Below are 25,127 nucleotides of genomic sequence, written 5' to 3' on the forward strand. Positions count from 1 at the left end.
TCTCCTTGTTTCAGTCCTTACTGGCCTACCTGTATCATTAGAGTGCGGCTGCTGGTTCTGGACTGCTTGGTCATCGGGAACATCTTTTTCTGAGTTTTGTTTGTCTGTCTAGTCCTGTTTAAAATTTTGTAGGTTTCTATAAGATTCTCCCTCCCTGGTCTAAACTCTCGTGGGTATAGTTCAAACCCATTCAATCTGTCTTCATATGTCAGTCCTACCATCCAGGAATCAGTCCGGTAAACCTTCATTGCACTCCCTCCATAGCCAGAACATCCTTCCTCAGATAAGGAAACCAAAATGCATATAATGTTCCAGGTATTGTCTGACTAAGGCCATGTACAATTGCAGCAGGACATCCCTGCTTCTGTACTCAAATCCTGTCGCTATAAAGGCCAGCATACCTTTTTGCCTTCTTTGCCTGCTGTATCTGGATTCTTGTCTTCAATGGCCGGTGTACAAGGACACCCAAGTCTCGACACACCTCCTCCTTTACAGTCCTGCCATTCAGCTCATAAACTGCCTTTCTTGTAATATGTAGATGCAGCAGTCAGGAGGCAAGTAACTCATTGCAAAACTCTTAGTTTCTGACCTGCTCTTGTAGCCACTTATATGGCTGGTCCCGTTCAATTTCTGGTCAGCGGTAATCCCTATGATGTTGATAGTGAAGGATTCTGTGACAGTAACTCCATAGAACATACAGGGATGATGGTTAGAGTCTTTTTTTGTTTGAGAAGGTCTTTGCCTGGCATTGCGTGCAACACGAATGTTACTTGCCAGTTACCAGCCCAGGCCTGCATATTGTTCAGGCCTTGCTGCATTTGGACGTGGACTGTTTAAGTATATGAGGAGTCATGAGTGGTGCTGAACATTGTGCATTTGTCATTAAACATTCTTACTTCTGACGTTCTTGGAGGGAAGGTCATTAATAAAGCAGCTGAACATCTTTGGGCCTGGGTCGCTAGTTTGAGGAACACCTGCAGAGATGTACTGGATCTTGATGACTGACCTCCAACAGCCTCAAACATATTCGTTTGCATCATGTATGACTTTTTTTATTCGTTCACGGGAAGAGGGTGACACTGGCTAGACCAGCATTTATTACCCATCCCTAATTTTAAAAAGTTATTTCCTTTTTTCTGAGAGGGCAATTAAGAGTTGTTGTGGGTCTGGAGTTGCATGAAAACCAGACCAGTTAAGGATGGCAGCTTCCTCCCGTGAAGGGCCTTAGTGAACCAGATTGATTTTTTGACAATTGACAATGGATTTGTAGTTGTCATTAGACTCTTAACTCCAGATTTTCTTTCAATTGAATTCAAATTCCACCATCTACTGTGGCAGGATTCGAACCCCAGAACATTACTTGGGTCTCTGAAATAATAATCCAACAATAATACCACTAGACCGTAATCTCACTCCGACTCCAACCAGCAGAAAGTTTTCACTTGATTTCTGTTGACTTCAGTTTCGCTAGAGCTCCTTGATTCTACACTTGGTCAAATGCAGCCTTGATATCAAGGATAGTCACTAACACCTTACCCCCCGAATGCAACTCTTTCGACCATGTTTGAACAAAGGTTTTAAAGACGTCAGGAGCTTAGTGGCCCTGGCTGAACCCAAATGGGCATGAGTGAGCAGGTTATTGCTAAGTAAATGCTGCATCGTATCACTCTTGATGGCACCTTCTGTCATTTTACTTATGATTGAGAGTAGGCTGATGGGGCAAGTAATTGACTGCGTTGAATACGTCCTGCTTTTTGTGTACTGGACATACTTGGGCAATTTTCCACATTGTCGGATAGACACCAGTGTTGTAGCTACGCTGGAACAGATTGTCTCAGGTGTGGCAAGTTTTGGGGCACAAGTCTTCAGTGGTATTACTGGAATGTTGTCAAAGCCCACACCCTTTGCATTATCCAGTGCATATTGAGTGAATTGAATTGACTGAAGACTAGCATCTGTGATGCTGAAGATCCTTGGAAGAGACCAAAATGGATTGTCCATTCAGCACTTCTGACTGTAGTTAATGTCATTTTAGTTATGCTTGGTGCTGCTCCTGTCATGCCTTCCTACACTCTTCATTCCAGGAGTTCAACCCTGGTTCAATGATAACGATATAGTGGGGGATATGCAAACCATGAAGTTACAAATTATGCTTGAATATGATTATGCTACTACTGAAGTCCATGCATCTCATGGATGCCCGGTCTTGAGTTGCTAGATCTGTTCAAAGTGTGGTCACAGTACCACACAACATGAAGTAAGATAATCTGCATGTGAAGGTGGGACTTGGCTCCACAAGGACTATACAATGGCCACTCTTACAGATGCATCTGCAGTAAACAGATTGGGGAGGATAATGCTACATATATTTTTGCCTCTTGTTGGTTTCCTCACCATTTTCCACAGCCTCAGTCTAGCAGCTGGGTTCTTTAGGACTCGACTAGCTTGATTAGTAATGTTACAGCCAAGCCACTGCTGGGTGAGGATACTGAAGGGCATTTTGTGCCCTTGACATTCTCAGTGCTTACTCCAGATGGTGTTCAACATGAAGGCGTACTTATTCATTTGCAAAGGGTGGGTGGTGAGTGGTAATCAGCAGGCAGTTTCCTTTGCCCATGTTTGACATGTTGCTGTGAGATTTCATGGATCTGAGTCAATGTTGAGCACTTCCAGGGCACTACCTTCCCAATGCATTGTCACCTCCTATTTATGGGTCAGGAAATATCCAGGAATGGTGATGGTGGTGTCTGGGACAATGTCCTGAACATTATCCTGAACTACTTGTTGCTTGTCCATGGCTTATTGTACTGGAGTTAAGGATATGCCATAAGAACATTAGAACTAGGAACAGGATTCGGCAATTCCACCTCTCAAGCCTGCTCTGTCACTCGATATGATCATAGCTGATGTCGTCTCAGCCTCAATTCCACTTCCTTGATCTCTGTAACCTTCAACCCATTACTAATCAAATATCTGCCTATCATCTCATGTTACTTAATGTCCTAATATCCATTGTACTCTGGAGTAGTGAATTCCATAGATTCACAACCCTTTGAGGGACGTAATTCTCCTCATCTGTGTTTTAAATATGCTACCCTTTATCCTAAATCTATGACCTCTCCTTCTAGATTGCCCACATGAAGAAATATGCTTTCTACGTCTTCTTTGTTAATTGCCTTTGGCATCTTGTATACCTCAATTGGATCTCCTGTCATTCTTCTAAACTCCAGAGAGTATACGCCTAAACTGCCTCAGTCTCTCTTCATAAAACAAACTCCTCATCTCTGGAATTGATCTAGTGAACCACCTCTGAACTGCCTCCAATACAACTATATCCCTGTCTCATGTAAGAGGACCAAAATTATATGACCAAAATGCCTCGTACCGTTGCAGCAACACTTCTCTACTGTTATACTGCCTTTCTTTAGCAATAAATGCCATTTTCCTTCCTTTTTACTGGCTGTTCATGCTAGTTTGCTTTGATTCATGGACAAGGACACCCAGATTCCTCTGCACAGAAGTACTGTGACAGTTCTATCCATTTAAATAATAAGTTGCCTTTCTATTCCTGTGACCAAAATGGATAACCTAACATCTATCCATGTTGAATTTCATCAGTCAAATGTTAGGGACCAGACTGACTCCCTCAAAATATTTTAAGAAAGTAGCCTAGATCTTAACTTTTTTTTTAATTTTTAAGGCAAATGCAAAGTGCCTTGTTCCAGAGGCAATGCAACTGGTCAAACTACTTGACGTTAAGCAAAAACACAAGTTAGATAGAATAGAATAATTTAACTCTACTGGACAACTTAACTGAATAATATATACAGTAACTATTACTAATTAATTGTTCCAATATAGTAACATCCCATAAACACACCCTTGGCAAAAAATGGCAAATGCAGAAAAATAGGCTTGTCTCATAGGTAACCCGGTAGCAAAGAGAAACCCCAGCTTCTAATTGTAACCGAGGGAGGGAAAAGATAGCTTTCCAGTTCTTCAAGCCTACAACAGCATCTGTTTAAAGCTAAACCTAAAAACTAAAAACTAGAAATCCAGATCAGTAAGAGCTGGCCACACCCATACAGGCTGCCTCCCTTGTTCCAATTTTATAAAAAGCCAAGGTCTCTCAAGCTGTTTACTGCTCTTGGTAGACTGCTCTGTACCTCTGCCTTACAAACTCTCAGAAAAAAGGAAATAACCTTTTAAAGCCACAGCATTGTCACTCAAATTTTCACACAAATGTAGACCATTAAGGTGGGGACTTGTCTGCACTCAATCCCAATAGTTTACTCAGTACTTTTTTCCTAGTGATGATTGTTTTAAGTTCCTCACCCTTTATAGCCTCACATTACTATTGGGATGATATTTGATCAACCAAAACTGAAGCAAAATATTGATTTAGTGACTCTACCATTTCTGAGTCCCCCACTATTAACACCTCAGTCTCATCCTGCAAGGAACTAACATTCACTTTAGCTACTCTTCCTTTCTATATGCCATAGAAGCTTTTGCTATCCATTTTTATACTTTGTTAATTCTCATTTATAATTTACCTTTTGCTCTTTTTATAACTTTATTTGTAACCCTTTGTTGATCTATAAAGGTTTTCCAGTCTTGCAGCTACCACTCGCCTTTGTAATATGGTATGCCTTAGTTTTTGTCTTTATATATGATCTTTAACTTCCTTGCTAAGCCTAGGATTTTTTTTATCCTTATCTTCCTTTCTGGAATATATTTTAATTAGGAGCAATTGAGTGTTTTAGGAAACATCTGCCACTGCTTATCAACTGTCCTATCTTTTAGTCATCTTGCCTAGTCTGTGCAAGCCAAATCTGTCCTAATGCCTTTGTTGCCTATGTTTAACTCCAGAATGCTGGTTTGGGACTCCCAATTTGTCATCCTTCAACTGAATTTCAAATTCTAGCAAGCTATGATCATTCTTCCTTTACAATGAGATCATTAATTAATTCCACCTCGTTACACAATACCAAATCCAGAATAACCTTCTCCCTGGTTGGTTCCACAAGATATTGCTCCAAAAAAACAATCTCTAATACATTCAATGAACACTATCAGAAGGATGTGGAGGGTTTGCCGAGGGTACAGAAAACGTTTATCTGGATCTTGCATGATTTGGAGGGTATTAGCTATGAGAAGAGATTGGACAAATTCAGTTTGTTTTTACTTGAGCATCGGAGGCTGAGGACATTCACAAAATTGAGAGGCATGGGTAGAATGGGTAGCCTGAATCTTTTTCCTAGGGTAGAAACATCATTTACTAGAGTATGTAGGTTTAAGATAAAAGTGGGAAAGTTTAAAGGAAATGTGAGAGGCAAGTTTTTAAAACAGAAGGGGTAAGTGCATGCAATGCATTGCCAGTGGAGGTGGTAGAAGTAGATACAGTAGCAATGTTTAAGAGTCATCTTGACAGATACATGAATGGGCAGGGAACAGAAGGATACTGACCTTGTCGAGGCAAGGGGTTTTTAGTTGAGAAAATATTGTGTCGGCGGAGGTTTGGTGAAGGAAAGGACCTGTTCCTGTGCAATATTGATCTTTGTGCCTCAAGTCCACCTTTTGCCAATTTGATTAATCCAGTCAAAATGCATATTAAAGTCACCTTTGATTATTGCTGTTCCTTGCTTACAATCCGTCAGTTTTTCCCGGTTTATACTATGCCCCACTGTGGTACTGCTGTTTGGGGATTTGTAGATTACTCCCACCAGGGACTTCTTTCCTTTGCTATTTCTTATTTCTACTCAGACTGATTCTATACTTTGATCTTCGGTGCTGATATCATTTCTCACTACTGCACTTATCTCATTGTTTACTATCAAAGCAATGCCACCTCTTCTCCCTCCTGCCTGTCCTTCCAAAATAGAGTACTTGTGGATATTCAGTTCCCAAATCTAGTCTCCTCACAACCATGTCTCAGTAATCGCCATCAAATCATACCCGTTTGTCTTAACTTACAGTGTTAACTCATTAGTTTTATTCCAAGTGCTTTGTGTATTCAGATACAAAGCCTTCAGGTTTGTTCTGTTATCAAATGTCCTTATTCTTGAAGATTCCTTGGTGCAATATGATGTTCACCCATTCTGTTACTGACTTTTTATTTTCTGGTGACAAACAGACTCATCATTAAGCTGCACTCCTACTTTCTCCTTTAAAATTTGATTTTCTAATTGTACATGGAACTGAACCCTCCCCTCTACTGTTATTTACGGTTTGTATAACCTAATTGTCGGAGTAATATAAGCATTTTTTTTTTGGATGCAGCTGAGAGTTTAGTCACTCTCTCAACTATAAGCCTGTTCATAGGATTATAAATTATTACCATTGAAAATTATGTTAAGTGTAGAAAAGTGATTATTTTATCACTGAGTATATTTATAATATTCTGTCCTTATTATTTTCTCTCCAGTGAACCAGAAATAACAAAGACAAAAAGGGAATCTGACAAGGTATAGTAATTGACATTCTTTACAGCGAAACAATTATTTAATCAAGCAGGACAGCGGTTAGGAATGCTGTGTTCAATTTTGGTCTCCCTGCTATACGAAGGATGTTGTGAAACTTCAAAGGGTTCAGAAAAGACTTAGAAGCTTGTTGCCAGGGTTGGAGGGCTTGAGCTATAGGGAGAGGCTGAATAGGCAGGGGCTATTTTCCCTGGAGTGTCGGAGGCTGAGGGGTGACCTTACAGTGGTTTATAAAATCATGAAGGGCATGGGTATGGTGAATAGCCAAGGTATTTTCCCTGGGGTGGCGAAGTCCAAAACTAGCGGGCATAGGTTTAAGGTGAGAGGGGAAAGATTTAAAAGGGATCTAAGGTGTTACTTTTTCACGCAGAGGGTAGTGCATGTATGGCATGAGCTGCCAGAGAAAGTGGTAGAGGCTAGTGGAATTACAACATTTAGAAGGAATCTGGATGGGTATATGAATAGGAGGGATATGGGCCAATTGCTGGCAAATTGGACTAGATTAATTTAGGATATCTTGTCAGCATTGATGAGTTGGACCAAAGGGTTTGATTCCATGCTGTACAGCTCTATGACTGTAAGCAAAATCAAAAGAGGCCATTTGGCCCATTGTGTCTGTGACCGTTGAAAAGATCTATCCAACTCCCAAAACCCTAATGATGAGCGCCTGTGTGATGCATCCTTTATAGTAATTCTCTGCCATTTGGGGAACTTTAACTTCAAATTATTAAGCCAGTGATCGAGCTACAGTCACTGTCATACACCAGGAAGGGGATAGTTACCTAGATACTTGGACAAAGACGGGGTAGAGCCATCTGATTTGGTCCATAGTCAAGGTTGGAAAAATATGACCGTGAGTTTGGCAGATATTGGGACCCAGAAGGTAAAAAATGATGATCTCAGCCATTGCAATTGCCCATCATGTTCAAGGTTCTTGCAGCTTGCGTAAGTAAGAACCAAGTTTGCTGATGAATGCCAGTACCTTTCAATCCACAACTTTCCACTCACAACACACCATTGTCAGACCCTGAAACTTTACTCATTCTGCTTACTGATACAAACATTTGCACCCTGCTTACACTTCCAATGTGCTTAGATCTTACCGCACTCCATCGCTGTCCACACTGTGTTTCTCTAACCATGTTCAAACCATTGGAATACCTGAACCTGACTTTTGAGTCCTAAGAGATTTTCTCAGAGGCTGGTCAAAATATGAGGCTTTAACCTGTCTGCTCGCTACTCCCAACTCCCATAAAGAACTTATTATAATGAAATAGTGGGTGAGTTGAATCAGAAGTAATAGACACTAAAATAACCAGATTTTTGTTTAAACATAGTTATTTGGGCAAAAGTGCAAATTGAAACATATTGACCAAATCTGTTGACAAGAAGTATCTACCTACACAATTTATGCGATGGTTTCATAACAAGTATGCAGCTGGCTTAATCCAGGCAATCTATTTAAATCATTGTTTAAATATGTGATTGACATAAATTTTGATTAGAAACCAATTATTTTACAGCAATTTTATAAACATGACAAATATTGACTTTTCCAGGAGGAAGATGATGAATCTGACAGCGAAGAATGGGAAGAAATGCCAAAAAAATTGAAGAAAGATACAAATGAGGATGTTAAGCCTCAGCTGAGAGAAGATGATGATGAGAAAAAGAAACTCAGCCGCAGGTCAGTCTAGCATTTTCAATAATTTTGTCTAAAGTATTAGCTGATCATAAATCTGAATTATGACAAAATTTGAGCAGTTATTTCTTTACCATTTTTCCTTCTAAAGTTTCTGTACTTTTAGTTCAGCTGTTTATTTACTAAGTTAAAATGCAGCTTACATTTTCTGCACTAAGTAATATTTACACAGCGGCAATATTTTTATAATTCCTTTTGAAATTTAATTTTGGAATAGTTACTAGAATATTGGCTTTGGTTTGCAAACTACTGTATCTTATTTCATCTTGTTAATTTATGTAAATATGTTGGTGGTAATGTTGAATAACTCAGGATTCTGTAAAGAATTAGAAAGCGTGAGAGAAGATGTGAACCCAATATCATTCTCCGGTGAATAGCGTAAGATTAATGAAGGTGTACCTGTAATTGGGAAAACAATTGCTTTACATTTATTTGAAATTCTTAGATTGCTATTGTAATTAAGTTTTAATACATGGTTCTTCAAAGGACAAATTATTATATGTGCAAAAAGTTGGCAATTGTGTAAAGCATTGTATTTTAGGTGAAGGTTGAACTTGCTTTAAAAGGTCAGTGTCGAAATGTTAATGGAAGTGTAGTTGAATTCTACCATTAATAACAAACCGTTCTGACTTTGACTTTGGAAGCCACATGAATGATCTGAATTATATTAGTCACAACAACTAGTTACTTGCTAACAAAGTTCTCATCTGAATTTCTCTGAACATTCATGGATCCTTAAATTGCCCCCTTTAAAGTGGATTTTTGCTCAGTAACTGTCACAACATAGAGTTATTATTGCAACACTAAATGTCAGCATGATTTAAACCCAAGTGATTTATTCAATAATTTTCAATGTGTATTAACTAAATTTTCTTGTTCCATATGTACTTTATGATGCAATGTGTGTGATTTTTATATATATTTTACAATCATTTTTGCGTTTGGATTTTTGAATTTAAACAAGTGGCATATGGGTTTTTGTGTGTCTGAAGGAATTTTAATGATTAATCTGTAAGTAATTCTGTAGCTATGGTAACTTATTTTAAAACACTGTTAAAAGACAGTATTTTAAACTGTTTATAATTGACATGAATTGGCAACATAACTACTAATATTTCTGTGACATAGTGGTACACAGTGCAGAAACAGACCCTGCGGTCCAAATCGTCCATGCTGACCAAGTTTCCCAAACTAAACTAGTCCCACTTGCCTACATTTCGTCCATATCTCTCCAAACCTTTCCTGTTCATGTACCTATCTAGCTGTTTTTTAAATGTCCTAACTTTTACCTGCATCTATCACTTCCTCTGGCAGTTCATTCCACATATAAACCAACCTCTGTGTGGAAAAAGTTGCCCTTCACGTCCCTTTTATATCTTTCTCCTGAGACCTTAAAAATAAGCCCTGCAGTTTTGAACTCATCCACCCGAAGGAAAAGACCCTTGTTATTCACTTTGTCTATGCCCCTCATGATTTTACAAATCTCCTATAAGGAACCCCCTCAACATCCAGCACTCCAGTGGAAAAACTCCCAACTTATTCAGCCTATCCTTATGACTCAAACCCTCCAGTCCCGGCAACATCCTAGTAAATCTTTTCTGAACCACCTCCAGTTGAGTAATACCTTTCATAAAGCAGGGCAGTCCGAATTGTACACAGTACAAAAGTGGCCCCACTAATGTCCTGTACAGCTTCAACATGACATCCCAACTACTAGGCTCAATGGTCTGAGCAATGAAGACAACCGTATTAAATGTCTTCCTAACCACCTTGTCTACCTCTGCAATTTTCAAAAATATACGTACCTGAACCCCTAGGTCTCTCTGTTTGACAGCACTACCCAGGACTCTACCATTAACTATATAAGTCCTGCCCTTGTTTGTTTTACCAAAATGCAATAGCTCACATTTATCCAAATTAAACTTCGTCTGCCACCCTTCAGCCCGTTAGTCAATTGAGCAAGATCCCTTTGTAATCTTAGATACTATTTCAACTCCCCCTCCCATTCCTCAGACGACATGTCCATCCTGGGCCTCCTGCAGTGCCACAACGATGCCACCCGAAGGTTGCAGGAACAGCAACTCATATTCCGTTTGGGAACCCTGCAGCCCAATGGTATCAATGTGGGTTTCACAAGTTTCAAAATCTCCCCTCCCCCTACCACATCCCAAAACCAGTCCAGCTCATCCCTGCCTCCCTAACCTGTTCTTCCTCCCACCTATCCCCTCCTCCCACCTCAAGCTGCACCTCCATCTCCTACCGACTAACCTCATCCCGCCCCCTTGACCTGTCCGTCCTCCCTGGACTGACCTATCCCCTCCCTAACTCCCCACCTACACTCACCTTTACTGGCCCCATCCCCGCCTCTTTGACCTGTTTGTTTCCTCTCCACCTATCCCCTCCTCTATCCATCTTCTGTCCGCCTCCCACTCTCTCCCTATTTATTTCAGAACCCCCTTCCCCTCCCCCTTTTCTGATGAAGTGTCTAGGCCCGAAACGTCAGCCTCTCTGCTCCTATGATGCTGCTTGGCCTGCTGTGTTCATCCAGCCCTGCACCTTGTTGTCTCTAACTTTCTTCACTGTTGACTATATCACCAATTTTGGTATCATCCACAAACTTACCAACCATGCCTCCTAAATTCTCATCCAGGTTGGTTATATAAATGACAAACAGAAGTGGACCCAACACCAATCCCTGTGGAACACTGCTGATTACAGGCCTTCAGTCTGAAAAACAACCTTCCACCACCGTCTGTCTCTCGTCAAGCCAATTTATACCCAATTGGCAAGCTGTCCCTGAATCCCATGTGATCTAACTTTATTAATTAGTCTACCATGTGTACATCTACATATTGATAAAGAACATTTTCTTGAACATGTTTAATAAATTCCTCACCGTCCAAGTCCTTAACACTATGGTAGTCCCGGTCTATGTTTGGAAAGTTAAAACCTCCTACAATTTCAACTCTATTATTCTTACTTACGTTTGAGATCTCTCTACATATTTGTTCTTCAATTTTCCTCTGACAATTGGGGGCCTATAGTGCAGTCCCATAAAGGTGATCATCCCCTTCTTATTTCTGAGCTCCACTCATATAGCTTCACCGAACAATCCCTAAGAAATATCCGAAGTGCAGCAGTGATGTTTTGCTTAATCAAATGCTAATCCCCTCCTTTCTTGCCTTCCTTTCTATCCTTTCTATTGATCTAAACCCCGGAACATTGAGCTGCCAGTCCTGTCACTTCCTCAGCCATGTTTCTGTAATAGCTATGATGTCCCAGTCCCATTTTCCCATAAATGCCCTGAGTTCATCTGCTTTACTTGTAAGACCCCTTGCATTGAAATAAATGCAACTTAATTAATCAGAACTGCCTCATTCTCTGACTTGCCCTGGCTCAGCTTTTCTAATGAACTTGCTCTTCTTTAATTCAGAACCATTCTCATTTCTCTTTCTGCTCTCACAACTACTTAGGATCCCCCCCCATCCCCAGCCTCACCTACACCCCTGCATCGCTGGTCATTTAAAGGTTCCCGAATAGCACTAGCAAATCTCCCCGACAGGCTATTCATCCCCTTCCCGTTCGGGTGAAATCTGCCCCTTTTTAAACAGGTCTTTTCTGCCCCAGAAGAGATCCCAATGATCCAAAAATCTGAATCTTTGCCCACTGCACCATCTCCTCAGCCATTGATTTATCTGCCCTACCTTCTTATTCCTACTCTCACTAACATGTCACATTGAGAGTACTCCAGAGATTACTACCTTTTTGAGGTTCTCCTTTTTAACCTTCTATCTAATTTCCCGTATTCATTTGCAAAGCCTCAATCCGTTCCCTAATTATGTCATTATTACCAATGTGTACAACAACTTTTGGCTTCTCAAGCTCCCCTTTGACAATATGCTGCAACTGTTTTGAGTCGTCCTTGACCCTGGCACCAGGGAGGCCACATACCATCCTGAATTCACGCTCACAGCCACAGAATCTCCTGTCTATGTCCCTGACAGGAGAGTCCCCTATAACAATTATTCTTTTGAATCTTGAGAAATCCCGCTTAACATCAGATTCATTCTTGGAGCCTAAGATCTGGCTGCCACTTCTATTTTCCTCTGAGATACTATCTTCCCTCAATAGTACCCAAAACGGAATAGCCACAGGAGACTTCTGAACCACCTTGCTACTACTCCTGACGGTCACCTATTTAACTGACTGAACCTGTGGAGTAAACACCTATTTAAATCCACTAACCATTGAACACTGTCTCCCATATGCTCCTCAGTGACTCTAACTGCTTCTCCAGTCGATCCTAACGGTCTGAAATGAGATGGATCCAAACACACCACCTGCGAACATAATCTCCAGGGACAGTCAACTGTTCCCTAATCTCCCACATCCAACAGTCTAATGGTACGCTTCTCCTGACTGCCATAACATTTGCTCACTCAGATTGGCCTAAAAGGACCTACACCTTTCTTAAATCCAGTGTTTCTAAGATGATTACTGCTGACAAACTATGCTGGGTGAACTTAAAACCATATTCTATATTATGGGGCCTAAATGAAGAAGCTCTAAAAAGAACTTTCCTAAACAAAAAATACCCTTCCCTCAACTACCATTTTTAATTTTAGGCATGCAAAAGAGAAAAAATACACTTAAAATTTTAAAAATCCAGCAGTTAGCTGAAACTCCCAGCAAACAAAAACAGCCGCCACCTCAAACCCTCTAACTGTCAGTCAGCTCTCAAATGTCTGGACCTGAGTAAAAGAATGTCGTCCCTGATTCCCATCATTATTTAAACCACTCAAATTGAAACCATGACAAACGTGTTGAAAAGGTCAAATCTTCAGAGTTCCATGCAAATACCAAAAAAACTGGTCAAATCTTCAAAGTTCCATGCTAACTTATAAAGGGGAAATGCTCTGTTGTGATACGGTTTTGAGTGCCTTGGGCTGCTGGTATTGCTGTATCTCATCTTTTATCCATAGAAATAATATGTACCTCTTGGAATACATAAGGTTATCTTATCAAGTTCCCCACTCACTAAGACCTTATATGATGCTTTCCTACAAATGACAGTAGTTTTCCATATTTGGTATGTAGTTCTTCTCATAACCAACTACTTTCCTAAGTAGGAGCCACCTCTTGACTGATGTTCCCTCACCTAATTTTTTTGTTCTGTGTTGACCTTTTGAAGTTTGTGCACGTCAACACCTTATGGAACTGGGAATTATTGCTGGGAATGGTATCCCTGTGCCAGTTGGAGTGTGCAGAATCAGCTTAGAAAGAGCATTTTATTTAACTTTGGGCTTAACATTGTTTCAGAGACTTCAACCTTCTCTCTTTTAGATTTTTGTTTGCATGCAGTTAAAAGATTCATTTCCTGCCCAACCTTCCTTTCGTTTTCATTCTGGATAAATCGCAGAAGAAAAGCAAGTTGGGAGTACTAACTGTTTTCTTAGCATCAAACCATTTTCATGAAATGTTCCAGCATGTGTCTCACGTGTCAGCTATGAAACAGTCCAATAGACATATATTTCTTTCCTTGTTCAACCCCTTGGGGTAATCAGAACCAAGACCAAAACTTTAAACTTTCCTAGTTAATGTTCTGTTAACATAAAAATGATACAGGCTTCCAAATAGTGATGCATACAACCTGTAAATTAATGTAGTAATTTGAAATGTAGCTTGCTAATTCTTCTGTTTTGTGAATACTGCAAGAAATGTTCTGTACTAAAATTCTGAGAAGTAAGAGATTAATGCTCCATTGCATTCCTGTGTCACATTCTTCTATTCTGACATGTGCACTGAGCCCTGGTCATTCTTGCAAAAGGCAGTTGACATTGTTCTTGCGAACAAAAATAACCTTTCAGTAATTTTCTCTGCTCCCTTATCAGTTCTTAGAGATGATGCTACCAAGCAGCACCTGAGCAATTGATGGTGACAAAGGTTTCTTAGAGTTTCTCAAGGTTTCGTTATCTGTAGCATTCCAGACAGTTCTTCTTTGGCAAGGAGAAGGGTGACTATATAGAGGTTTGTAAAATCATGAGGGGCATACATAAGGTGACAAGCTAGGGTCTTTTCCCTCGGGTGGGGGAATTCAAAACTTGGGGACATAGTTTTAAGGTGAGAGGAGAAAGATTTAAAAAGGAAATGAGTGGCAACTTTTTTACACAGAGAGTGGCTCGTATGTGGAATGAACTGAGAAAGTGGTACTTCTGGGTACAGTCACAACATTTAGAAGGCATTTGGATAAGTATGTGAAATAGGAAGGGTTTGGAGAGATATGGCCCAATCCCACACAAGTCGACTATTTTGGTTTGGGAACATGGTCCAAGTAGACTATTTCGACTGAAGAAGGTCTGGCAGCATCTGTGAAGGAAAAAATCAGAGTTAATGTTTCGGGTCCAGTGACCCTTCCTTCTGAGGAAAGGTCACTGGACCCGAAACGTTAACTCTGAATTTTTTCTTCACAGATGCTGCCAGACCTGCTGAGCTTTTCCGGCAACTTCTGTTTTTGTTCCTGATTTACGGCATCCACAGTTTTTTCAGTTTTTATTTGGACTGAAGGATCTGCTTCCATGCTCTATGAACCATTCAGTCCTTTAGATCTATACTTCTGTGGAAGATATTTTGATCCTCATTTTTAAAATGCCCAGAAATAGTATCTTAGTTTTTCTTAAAAAAATACTTGACCTATTAGCAAAAGTAAATTCTAATGCCTGCAAACATGGAAATGTAGTATGAGACTAATTATTCATTGTGTGGGAAAACAGTTTGGTATGGCTCCGATGCTGAACAAGGCTGTATATGGATGAATGATAAAATGCTGATGATTTTGCTATTGTTACAACTGCAAATTCATTTAAAAGGAGAGATAAGGTCCTGCAAAGGGAGTTAGGTAGGAAGTTGAACAGCAAGACCTCAATGGTTGTAGTCTTAGGATTACTTCCTGTACCACATCAGTGAGGCTTTGAATAAGAACATAGTACAGTTACATACCTGGCTAAAGAGCTTCTGTAGGAGGGGCAGCAATATCCTGGCCAGGAGGTTTGCAAGTGCTACTCAAGAAGGTTTAAACTAGTGTGGCGGAGGGGGGTGGGAACCAGAGCAGTAGGTCAGCAAGTAAAATGACCGAGGAGAAGTGAGAGACTAAGGCCAGTAAGACTAAGAGGAAGAACAGGCAGGGGGAGGTTATTGTACATTGTGGGACTGGTGGGTCTGATGTATATTTGTTTTAATGTGAGGAGTATGACAGGTAAGTTTAGAATTAGTTTAGAATGGCATCATGGTGGACTGAACGGCCTGTTCCTGTGTTCTGCAGATTTATGTTCTGTGTCTAGGCTAATGTTCTGGGAACAATCGATTCTGTTACAAAACAGGCCTACTTGCGTGCCATACAGCATTAATAGACCAGATGATTCCACAGCCAATGGATCAGAGAGATCAGATTTAAACTCTGCAGTCCTGTCATATTTAGCCATGTAAGGTGACAGATAATTAAACAACGTACAAGGCTCCACTAACGTCCTGATCCTCAATAATGGGCCAGCCATGCATATCAGTGCAAAAGACAAGACTGACGCATTCACAGTAATTGTCAGCCAGAAGTGCTGAATGGATGATCCGTCTCTGCCTCCATAGAGGTCCCCGGCATCTCAGGTGCCAGTCTTCAGCTGTTTGAATCAGAGATAGTAGGAACTGCAGATGCTGGAGAATCCGAGACAACAAGGTGCAGGGCTGGATGAACACAGCAGGCCAAGCAGCATCATAGGAGCAGAGAGGCTGACGTTTCGGGCCTAGACACTTCATCAGAAAAGGGGGAGGGGAAGGGGGTTCCGAAATAAATAGGGAGAGAGTGGGAGGCGGATAGAAGAGGGATAGAGGAGAGGATAGGTGGAGAGGAAACAAACAGGTCGAAGAGGCGGGGATGGAGCCAGTAAAGGTGAGTGTAGGTAGGGAGTTAGGAAGGGGATAGGTCAGTCCAGGGAGGACGGACAGGTCAAGGGGGCGGGATGAGGTTGGTCGGTAGGAGATGGAGGTGCGGCTTGAGGTGGGGGTGGGACAAAACCAGTCCAGCTCGTCCCTGCCTCCCTAACCTGTTCTTCCTCCCACCTCTCCTCTATCCCTCTTCTATCCGCCTCCCACTCTCTCCCTATTTATTTCGGAACCCCCTTCCCCTCCCCATTTTCTGATGAAGGGTCTAGGCCCGAAACGTCAGCCTCTCTGCTCCTATGATGCTGCTTGGCCTGCTGTGTTCATCCAGCCCTGCACCTTGTTGTTTCAGCTGTTTGAATTCTCTTTGCTTCGTTCAGGAATTACTTAAGAAATGGTTGGAGTCACAGGATACTGCAAAGGCTATGGATCCTGACAACATTCCGACTATAGTATCAAAGACCTGTACTCAAAACTTGATGCAACCCTAGCCAAGCTGTTCTAGTACAGCTACAATACTGGCATCTACCCAACAATATTTAAAATTTCCCACTATGTCCAGTACACAGGAGAACAAATCCAACCTGGCCAATGACTGCCACATCAGTCTACTTTTGATCATCAGTGAAGTGATGGAAGCTATCATCAACCGTGTTATCAAGCAGCTTATTTAGCAATAATCTGCTAACTGATGCCGAGTTTGGATTCTGCCAGGACCACTCAACACCTTACCTCATTACCCCCTTAATCCACATTTGGATAAAGGAGCTGAACGCCAGACATGAGGGGCGAGTGACATAATACATCCAAAGCCACATTTAACAGAGTGTGACATCAAGGAGCCCTGGCAAAACTGGAGTAAATGGTGATTAGAGGATCAATTCTCCACTAGTGATAGCCATACCTGGCTCAGAAAGATGGTTATGGTTGTTGTGGGTCAGTTGCCCGAGTTCCAAGATGTCTCTAAGAGTTTCTCAGGGTAGTGTTGTCAGCACAAACATCTTTGGCTGCTTTATAAATGACTTACCCTTCTTCATAAGGTTAGAAGTGGGAATGGTTGCTGATGATTGCACAATGCTCAGTACCATTTGTGACTGTTCAGATGTCCAAATGCAGCAAGACCTGGATAATATCCAGGTTTTGGCTGACAAGTACCAGGCGTGCCACACAATGCAGACAATGGTCATATCCAATAAGAGAGAATCTAATCATTGCCAGTTCACGTTCGATGCCATTATCATCACTGAATCCCCTACTTTTAACACCTTGGCGGTTATCATTGACAATAAGCTGAACTGAACTAGCCTCATAAGCTCTGCTACAAAAGGAAACGTATCAACATATGAACAAGGTACAAGACCCTTCGAGCCTAATCGCCATTCATTACTGAGCTGGTTTTAAACTGTACATTCCTGCATCACCCCAATAATCTTTTGTCCCTTGATCAAGTCAGAGGCTAGGAATCCTGTAGTGAGTAACTCGCCCCTGACCCCTCTCCCTGCCCAAAGCGTCTTCACTATCAGTTCTCTCCCTAATGATATTGTGGGTATACCTATATCACATGGACTGCAACAGTTCAAGAAGGCAGCTCACCACTGCCTTCTCGAGGCAACCAGGGATCAGCAATAAATGTTTGCCCAACCAACGACGCCCATGTCCCTTGTCTGAATAAAAAAATATATTATTCTGTATTAGCACTAAGTATCAAAACAAAGATTCAAATAAGTTATTCTGGTATCCTAAACTGAAGCTCAAATGTTTATTCATAATATTTGCAGAATACTTCACATTTCTTCTTTTGATTATTTTTTCCTGCCGAGGTTTGCTGCTAAGCAGCACCTTGCAGTATTGTCTATTTATTAAACTTGCTTCAGTGCATGTAGGTTCTTAGCAATTCTAAGGCAAAAGATGTGTGTTCACTGATGGTGACAAGATGAGGGTAACTTAAGAATTGAGGAATAAATGGAAGGAGGGTAAATTAGTGTGGGGAAAATTATGTCAAACCAGGTCCAATAAAAGAAGGATTCAGTAGAAGAAGTACAAAATAAAGGAGAAACAAGGAAAAATAAATTTATTTCCTATACAGTCCTAAGATCGTTCACTGTCTGAATCAGTCAAATTACATGCGTGCTGGACAAGAAAAGTTGAATGATACTCATTTAACACCAAGTGCCAATTGTGCGATTAATTAATTAGACTTAATTTTCTGAATTAAATGCAATGAAGAATAAGGACAGGTCTAAAGGAAGCCTGCCAAAGTAGGAAATGTGGCAGATGAAAGAATGTGAAAGGAGCTGATGGGTGGAGCTTCATAAAAGATGCTCAGATTTGAGGAGCTGAGGTTTGAAACCTGAGGGGTCACGCCAGATCAGAAGAGCTGCGGGGTCAAGAGTGACATCATTCCTTCAGGTCCCCCACTCAGTAAAGGAAGGATGACAAAAATATTGGGATCAAACATTCAGTCCTGTCGTACCCATGAGCAATATGGGTTGAAACACAACTTAGTACCCACCAATGCAGGCCATGCAGCAGGCACCAACTCAAAGCCAGACAGGTAGGCAGCAGGAAAGAGGCAGGTGAAGGCTCCCATTGCATCTAAGATTTCTGGATTAGGATGAAACATCTCCAGACATTAGGGGAGACTGTCACTGACCTCTGTACCCTGCATGAAGCCTTCACTTTAAGGAGTTTGGAGGTCGACCATTGCCAGTGCCAAGGACCTACAAATGCTATCTGGTTTCTCCCAGAGCAACATGTTGCTGCTCAAGGAGGTTTTGGGCTATTTAGGGGTAAATCATGCACAGAAAGCCTGTGAATGAGGTCATGTAGGTCTGTGCAGGATTTCCATGTAGCATCCATAACACATATATGCTTCGCAAATCTTGGGTGCCATACTTGTTTAACCACTGTCTGGTAACTTGATGGATCCTCAATGATCTGTCTCTAAACATAACTGGTTATAAGAGTCAGGAACCTACATTATCAGGCCAAAAAATAATATATTGCCAGTCACACATCCACAAGAGCTATAGTATAGCATATTATAGGTTTACTAACACTGTGATAGTCTCATGTTTTATTGATGCATGTTGTGTGTTGTAAAGTGCAGAGAACATGAGCCCAGATGGTAATGGGAAGTCATGAGCCTCAAACAACAAGGGTAATGGGTTAGAGGTGGTTAGGTAAGAAGGAGGAAAGCATTATCTGTCTCATGCTGAGGTCAGAAAGTTGGAAATAGATGTTATGGTGGTCCAAAGGGCTTGATCCTTATGATTTCCAGTATCTTGCCTGTCATGATGGACACCCAATCTCTATTTGTATGCCTCATGACATGTCCTTTCATCAATTAGATCACATTGGCCTTTGTCAGCTTTTGATCTGGCTGCACTCATTGGAGAGAGAAAACACTGGCCTTTTGCTTATGCTTTCAAGGGAAATTGTTTTTATTTGGGAAACAAAGTGCTGGAGCAGCTCGGCATGTCTGTCAGCATCTGTGGAGAGAAATAGAGTTAATGTTTTGAGTCCAATATAACCCTTCTTCAGAATTGAAAGGGGCTGGAAAATAGTGCTGTTATGCTGTTGAAAGTGTGGAGAAGGGACGAATGGAGCAGATTATGAGGAAACTCTGAGCAAAAGACAAAGGCAGTGCTAATGGTGATGAAGAAGAGATGGAGATGTAAATGGGTGTAGGAGAATATCGGTCCACTTTGCTGAGGGCAGGGTCAGCAAGACACAGACAGGGGTGGCACTCTGAAGTAGTTGAACTTAGTATTGAGCCTGGAAGGCTATAAGTGTCTAAGCGGGAAGTGAGGTGTTGTTCCTCCAACTTGCCTTGAGTTTCATTAGAACACTGTAACAGGCCCATGACAAAAATGGGAGCAAGATAGTTGATTGAAATGGCAAATAACTGGAAGGTTGGATATTCCAACAAAGCAGAGGTGTACCATAGTGGTCACCCATTTTGCATTTGGTCTCACCGATGTAAAGGACCATATTGTAAGCAGCAATACAGCAGACCAGATTAAAAGAAGTACGACTAGGACAGTGCTTCATCTGGAAGGTGTGTTTTGGGTCCTTGGACAGTGTGGAGGGAGGAAGTGAATGGGCAAGTGTTAAACGTTGTGATTGCTGGGAAAGGCATTGTGAGGTGGGGTGGTACAAGAGTATTAGGAGTGATATAGGACCAGGGCAGGGGGGGACGGTGTTGGTGGAGGGAACAGTCCACGCAGAACGCTGACAGTGGACATTGGCTGGCTGCCAGGATCATCATTGCTGAAACTATTTAATCAAACATCTGACTCATTCCAAAAATTATGTCTGGATGGACTCCTAGCCCCATATTTGTCTGCTCAAAGCATTGAGCAGCTCTGTCAGATTCACCCATTCCACCCGTGCCACTCCATGATTATGTATATGAATTGACTGTGACCAACATCAAGAGTCCTGCCATTAACCTTTGGTGCAGCTTCCCGGACATCCAATAGAACTGTAATTGTTAAGATTCTCTGTTTTGAGAGTCTCTCATCAGACTGCGATGGTGAGTTAAATCATACATGTCTACTCGTGTGACTATATCAGTGCTGGTACTTGAATTGGAGGAAAGATGTGATGCTGTGCCAATTGAGATATTGACACTTTTGAACTCTGACCTCCTTTGCCATTATATGCTTCACTCATATTTGTGGCTGAAGTAAAACATTGAAAAAAAGTTGAAGCACGAGTAAGCTGTTTAGACCTTTTGAGCCTGTTCCATCATTCATTATGATCATGGCAGATTATCCAATTCAGTAGCTTGTTCATGCTTTGCCCTTGTATCCTTTCATCCCTTTAGCCCCAAGTGCTGACGAAAATGTTGTTATACTGCTCACACTCAACACCTATTAGTCCAATCCCAGCATTGTTTTTCTTGCTTTCCAGCCAATGTTAGTGCCACCATCTCAGCAGGTGTCAGGTAGCGAATGTCTGGGACTCTTCCACCTGTATACACCCTTCCCTGATATCTGTGAATCCTTTTTACCTGCATGCTGAAGGGAACAATAAGTTCCAGAGGCTGATGTGGAGAACACCTGTCTATTTGAACCTGTTGAGCTTAGTCTCTTGGGTAGTGGGTGACCTGAGGACTAATGCAGTTGCACTCATCCAGACAAGTAGGAACATTGCATTACACTTGTGCCTTGAAAACGGTAAACAAGCTTCGGCGAGTCAGGTGCTGAGTTATTCACTGCAGGATTCCTAGTATTTGACTTGTTCTTGTAGGCACAGTTGATATGGCTCATCCAGTTCAGGTTCAGGTTCAGTGAAAGCTCCCATGAAGTTGACAGTGGTGGATTCAGTGATGGTAATATGATTGATTGAAAGGGGGAAATGGTAACATTCTTTGGTTGGGGGTGATCGTGGCCTTGATTGGTTACTAAGGAGGGTGTCTTCTTTCCATCAGCGTAGATCAATACATCTCATTAAGCCCAAATCATCTGATGGAGGCCATGCAGGGAGGCATCAATTAGTTTTAAATCTGTTCTGTGTGGCCTGTGCCATCCCCTCGTTCTGTAGGCAGAATCTCTAGTTTACTAATGTATTTTTCCCCCTTTGTGGATCCAGGAAGGGTGTGTAAACTCTGGAGTGTTTAATTCCCCACATTGAGAAACCACTTCACTTTGCACAAAAAGGCTGCTGATATGAGCTGCACTTCTTACAAAGTCTCCTGATTTCTGATAACACTGAAGGATCCTTGAAAGTTTGAAGGCAGGGCTTGTTTCTGCTTAGAAAATTAACTTTCCCTGTGTTTCTAACAGTTTCGGGCAATATTACTGTCCTGAATCCTGCCCCCATTATGCAAATACTTCCAGTAATTGGCCAATCACTGACAATCGTGTCCACAGGGCCCTTGTGACATGCATGGGAATCCTGCTGATCTTTGGCCACTAGCTGGACTCTTCTCCTCTCCATTAAACCTGAACAATAATATGCAAATACAGCAACTATTGAAAATCACGGAGAGGTTAAGAACAAACTGCTGTTACCACAAAACTGTTAGCAGAATGGTGCAAGTCATCTATTAACTTGTTGGTAGAAACTTCCAGTGATACTGGAACAATTGGCAAGTCCCCAGGACCTGATAGTCTGTATCCCAGAGTGTTGAAGAAGGTGGCTATAGAGATAGTATTGTCTGGGGAGTCGCAGTCAATGCTGAACATTGTGCAATGATTGCTAAACATCTCTACTTCTGATCTAATGATAGAGGGATAGATTGATGAAGCAGCTGAAGATGAATCTGCTCCACCATTTAATACTGATCGTGGCTGATCTCATATCATTCTAAACTCCACATTCTTGTCTGCTGTCCATAAGCTTTCTACTTTTTATATAACATATAACATATTTGTCTAATTACTGCACAAACTAGCATATTTGAAGTATTAATGCACTTTTAAAATGTTGAATAAACAAAAATAAAATATTTAGCCCTTATGAATAAAACATGCACCTTCACAGGCTCAATTACCCTAATGTGCATGTTTTGATTTAATATTTTAAATTTTATTGCTTTGAAGCCTTGTGCAGTTTACTGGAGTTCCTCTTTACAATTTAAATTTTCTCTCATTACTTCACATGTTTCTTTACATCAGTAACATTTGAATTATTGTATCTCCAATATATTTGAATAATATATAATTTTAGCCCAATTTCCTGATCACTTTATACTTTGAACCTCTACTTCTGAATTATTCCTTTGGTGTTCAAATTGAATTAGAAATTACTTGCCCACTGCGAAATATAATGACCTCGACAGCATGGCCCTGCAGATGATTGGCAGTGATTTAAAAGCAGTCAGACTTGTATACATTCAACACAGAATAGATTGTTTAGGCACAAGCACTGTAACCCTGCACTGAGGTTTTTCTTGGCTGTGCATCTTACACTATTCCTGCTTATAATATATGGCAGGAACAAAGACTTAATTGTTGATGTGATGAATTTCATTCTGCTACCACTTGGCAAGATGCAATCTGTGTTTAGGTAAGACTGTACTTACAATAACCCAAGGGACAAGAATTCAAATGACCTATGAACTAAAGGTGTGAAAGTATTGTCTAATTTATGAAGTGGGTAAGTATTGTGGAAAAATAAGATTTTAATCAAAAATTGCATCACTTACTTTCGATGTATATGTTTTTAATATTTTTGAATGTATCTGACACATCATTCCTTATTTGTATGTTGCTTTCTTAAGTTAAGAGCAATCAAAATACTGTGAGCTCTAGAAATCTAAAATCAAATAAAAAAAACTCAACAGTTTAGGCAATATATGTGGACGGAGGACATTTCAGGTCAATAACATTTCGCTTGAACTGCAAGAATTCAGACTGTAGTATCATATTTTTAAAAAAACACAATTGTTATTGTTTCTTATTTTACTAAGTTGATTTTCCAATTTTGCTGAGCTATATTATTTTCAGTAATTCTAGCTCGGTATTATGCACTCAAGTACTTTTTTTCTGTAGTCATAATGTGTGAGGCTTATGTTATCTACTTGTGTGATTTGTTGATGGCACATACGGAGTATCAAAACTGAGAAATTTTCAACTTAAATGCAAATTTCTAAATGTTCTGCTATTTATTTCCTTAATTAGTTCCAATATTTTTTTAACATTAGACATTAGTATAATTGGCCAATAATTACCTGCTTTTTGCCTCCTTCCCTTTTTGAATAGGGGTGTCATATTAGCAGTTTTCCAATCCTCTGGTACTTCTCCAGAATCTAAGAATTTTTGAAAAATTATGACCAGTGTATCCACTATCTCTGTAGCTATTTCTTTTAGGATCCTAGGATGTAAGCCATCAGGGCCAGGGGATTTATCTGCCTTTTAACTCCATTAGTTTGTCTAATGCTACTTCTCTAGTGATGGTCCTCAATTCCGCCCCAGTTTTCTTTAATATTAATAGGTTGTTTGAAATATCTTCTACTATAAAGCATGATACGAAATATCTGTTTAATGTCCGCCACTTCTTTGTTCTCCCCACATTCATTTTCTGTGGAGCCCGTGTTCACTTTGACTCTCTCTTCCTTCTTACATATTTAAAGAAACACTTATTGTCAGTTGTAATGTTTCTCACTAGTATGCCTTCATAATTTAGGTTCTCTGTCTTTATTATCTTTTTGGTCCTGCCTTTCTGGATTCTGAATTCATCCCAGTCTTCAGGGCTATCACTTTGGCTTTCTTATGCTTTTTCTTTCAATTTAATAATCTCCTTAACATTTAGCCAAGGTTGGTTTATCCTCCTCTTAGAATCTTTCCACCTTACTAGAATGTATTTTTGCTGACAGTCATGAATTACCCCCTTAAATGTCTGATACTTACAGATATTCATGCTAATCTAACCACCCAGTTCGCTTTAGCTAAATCCACCCTCATTTCATCGTAATTCCATTTATAACAATAGTTCTGACTCAAGTTTCTCACACTCAACATGAATATTGAATACTAACATGTTATAATCACTACTTCCAAGGGCATATTTTACTCTGAGGTTATTTATGAAACCTAACTTATTATCCATTACCAGATCTAAGAAACCCTATTTCCTGTTGGGTCCATGATATATTGCTCTTAGGTAAGTATCCCTATTGTACTTTATGATTTATTTGTCATAGCTACCCTTTCAATTCAATTAACCCAGTTAATATGAAGATTAAAGTCACCCATAATTACTGCTGTATTCTTTTTACATGCTTGTATTGTTTGTTGATTTATAGCCTTTCCTATAGACAAAAATTTCCCACATATCTGCTGCTCTTGTCAATCCAGATAGTAGTGTTCATGAGCTTGGAAGATGGCATCTAAGGAGCCGAAATGGATGTCTGCAGTGCCTGTTGTAGATACTACAGACTGCTGCTCTTCTGCATTAGTGATGGAGGGAGTGAATGTTTGTGGATGTGGTGCCAATTGAGGGGCTGCTTTGCCCCATATGATGTCAAATTTCGTGAGTGTTGTTGAAGCCCGATTGCACCGCCA

General features: G+C 40.6%; 1 protein-coding gene across 2 annotated transcripts in view; it reads left to right on the forward strand.

Moving 5' to 3' along the window:
* cwc27 (CWC27 spliceosome associated cyclophilin) overlaps positions 1-25,127 on the forward strand; it is a 233,026-nt gene that overhangs the window by 55,732 nt on the left and 152,167 nt on the right. For both annotated transcript variants that reach the window (XM_048597217.1, XM_048597212.1), the window contains exons 9-10: positions 6,428-6,467; positions 8,042-8,169. In XM_048597217.1, coding sequence (XP_048453174.1) covers positions 6,428-6,467; positions 8,042-8,169 — 168 coding nt within the window. The remainder of the gene's footprint in view (positions 1-6,427; positions 6,468-8,041; positions 8,170-25,127) is intronic.

Source organism: Rhincodon typus, chromosome 1 (genome assembly GCF_021869965.1).
Source record: "Rhincodon typus isolate 14 chromosome 1, sRhiTyp1.1, whole genome shotgun sequence".
In the NCBI taxonomy this organism is placed as follows: Eukaryota; Metazoa; Chordata; class Chondrichthyes; order Orectolobiformes; family Rhincodontidae; genus Rhincodon; species Rhincodon typus.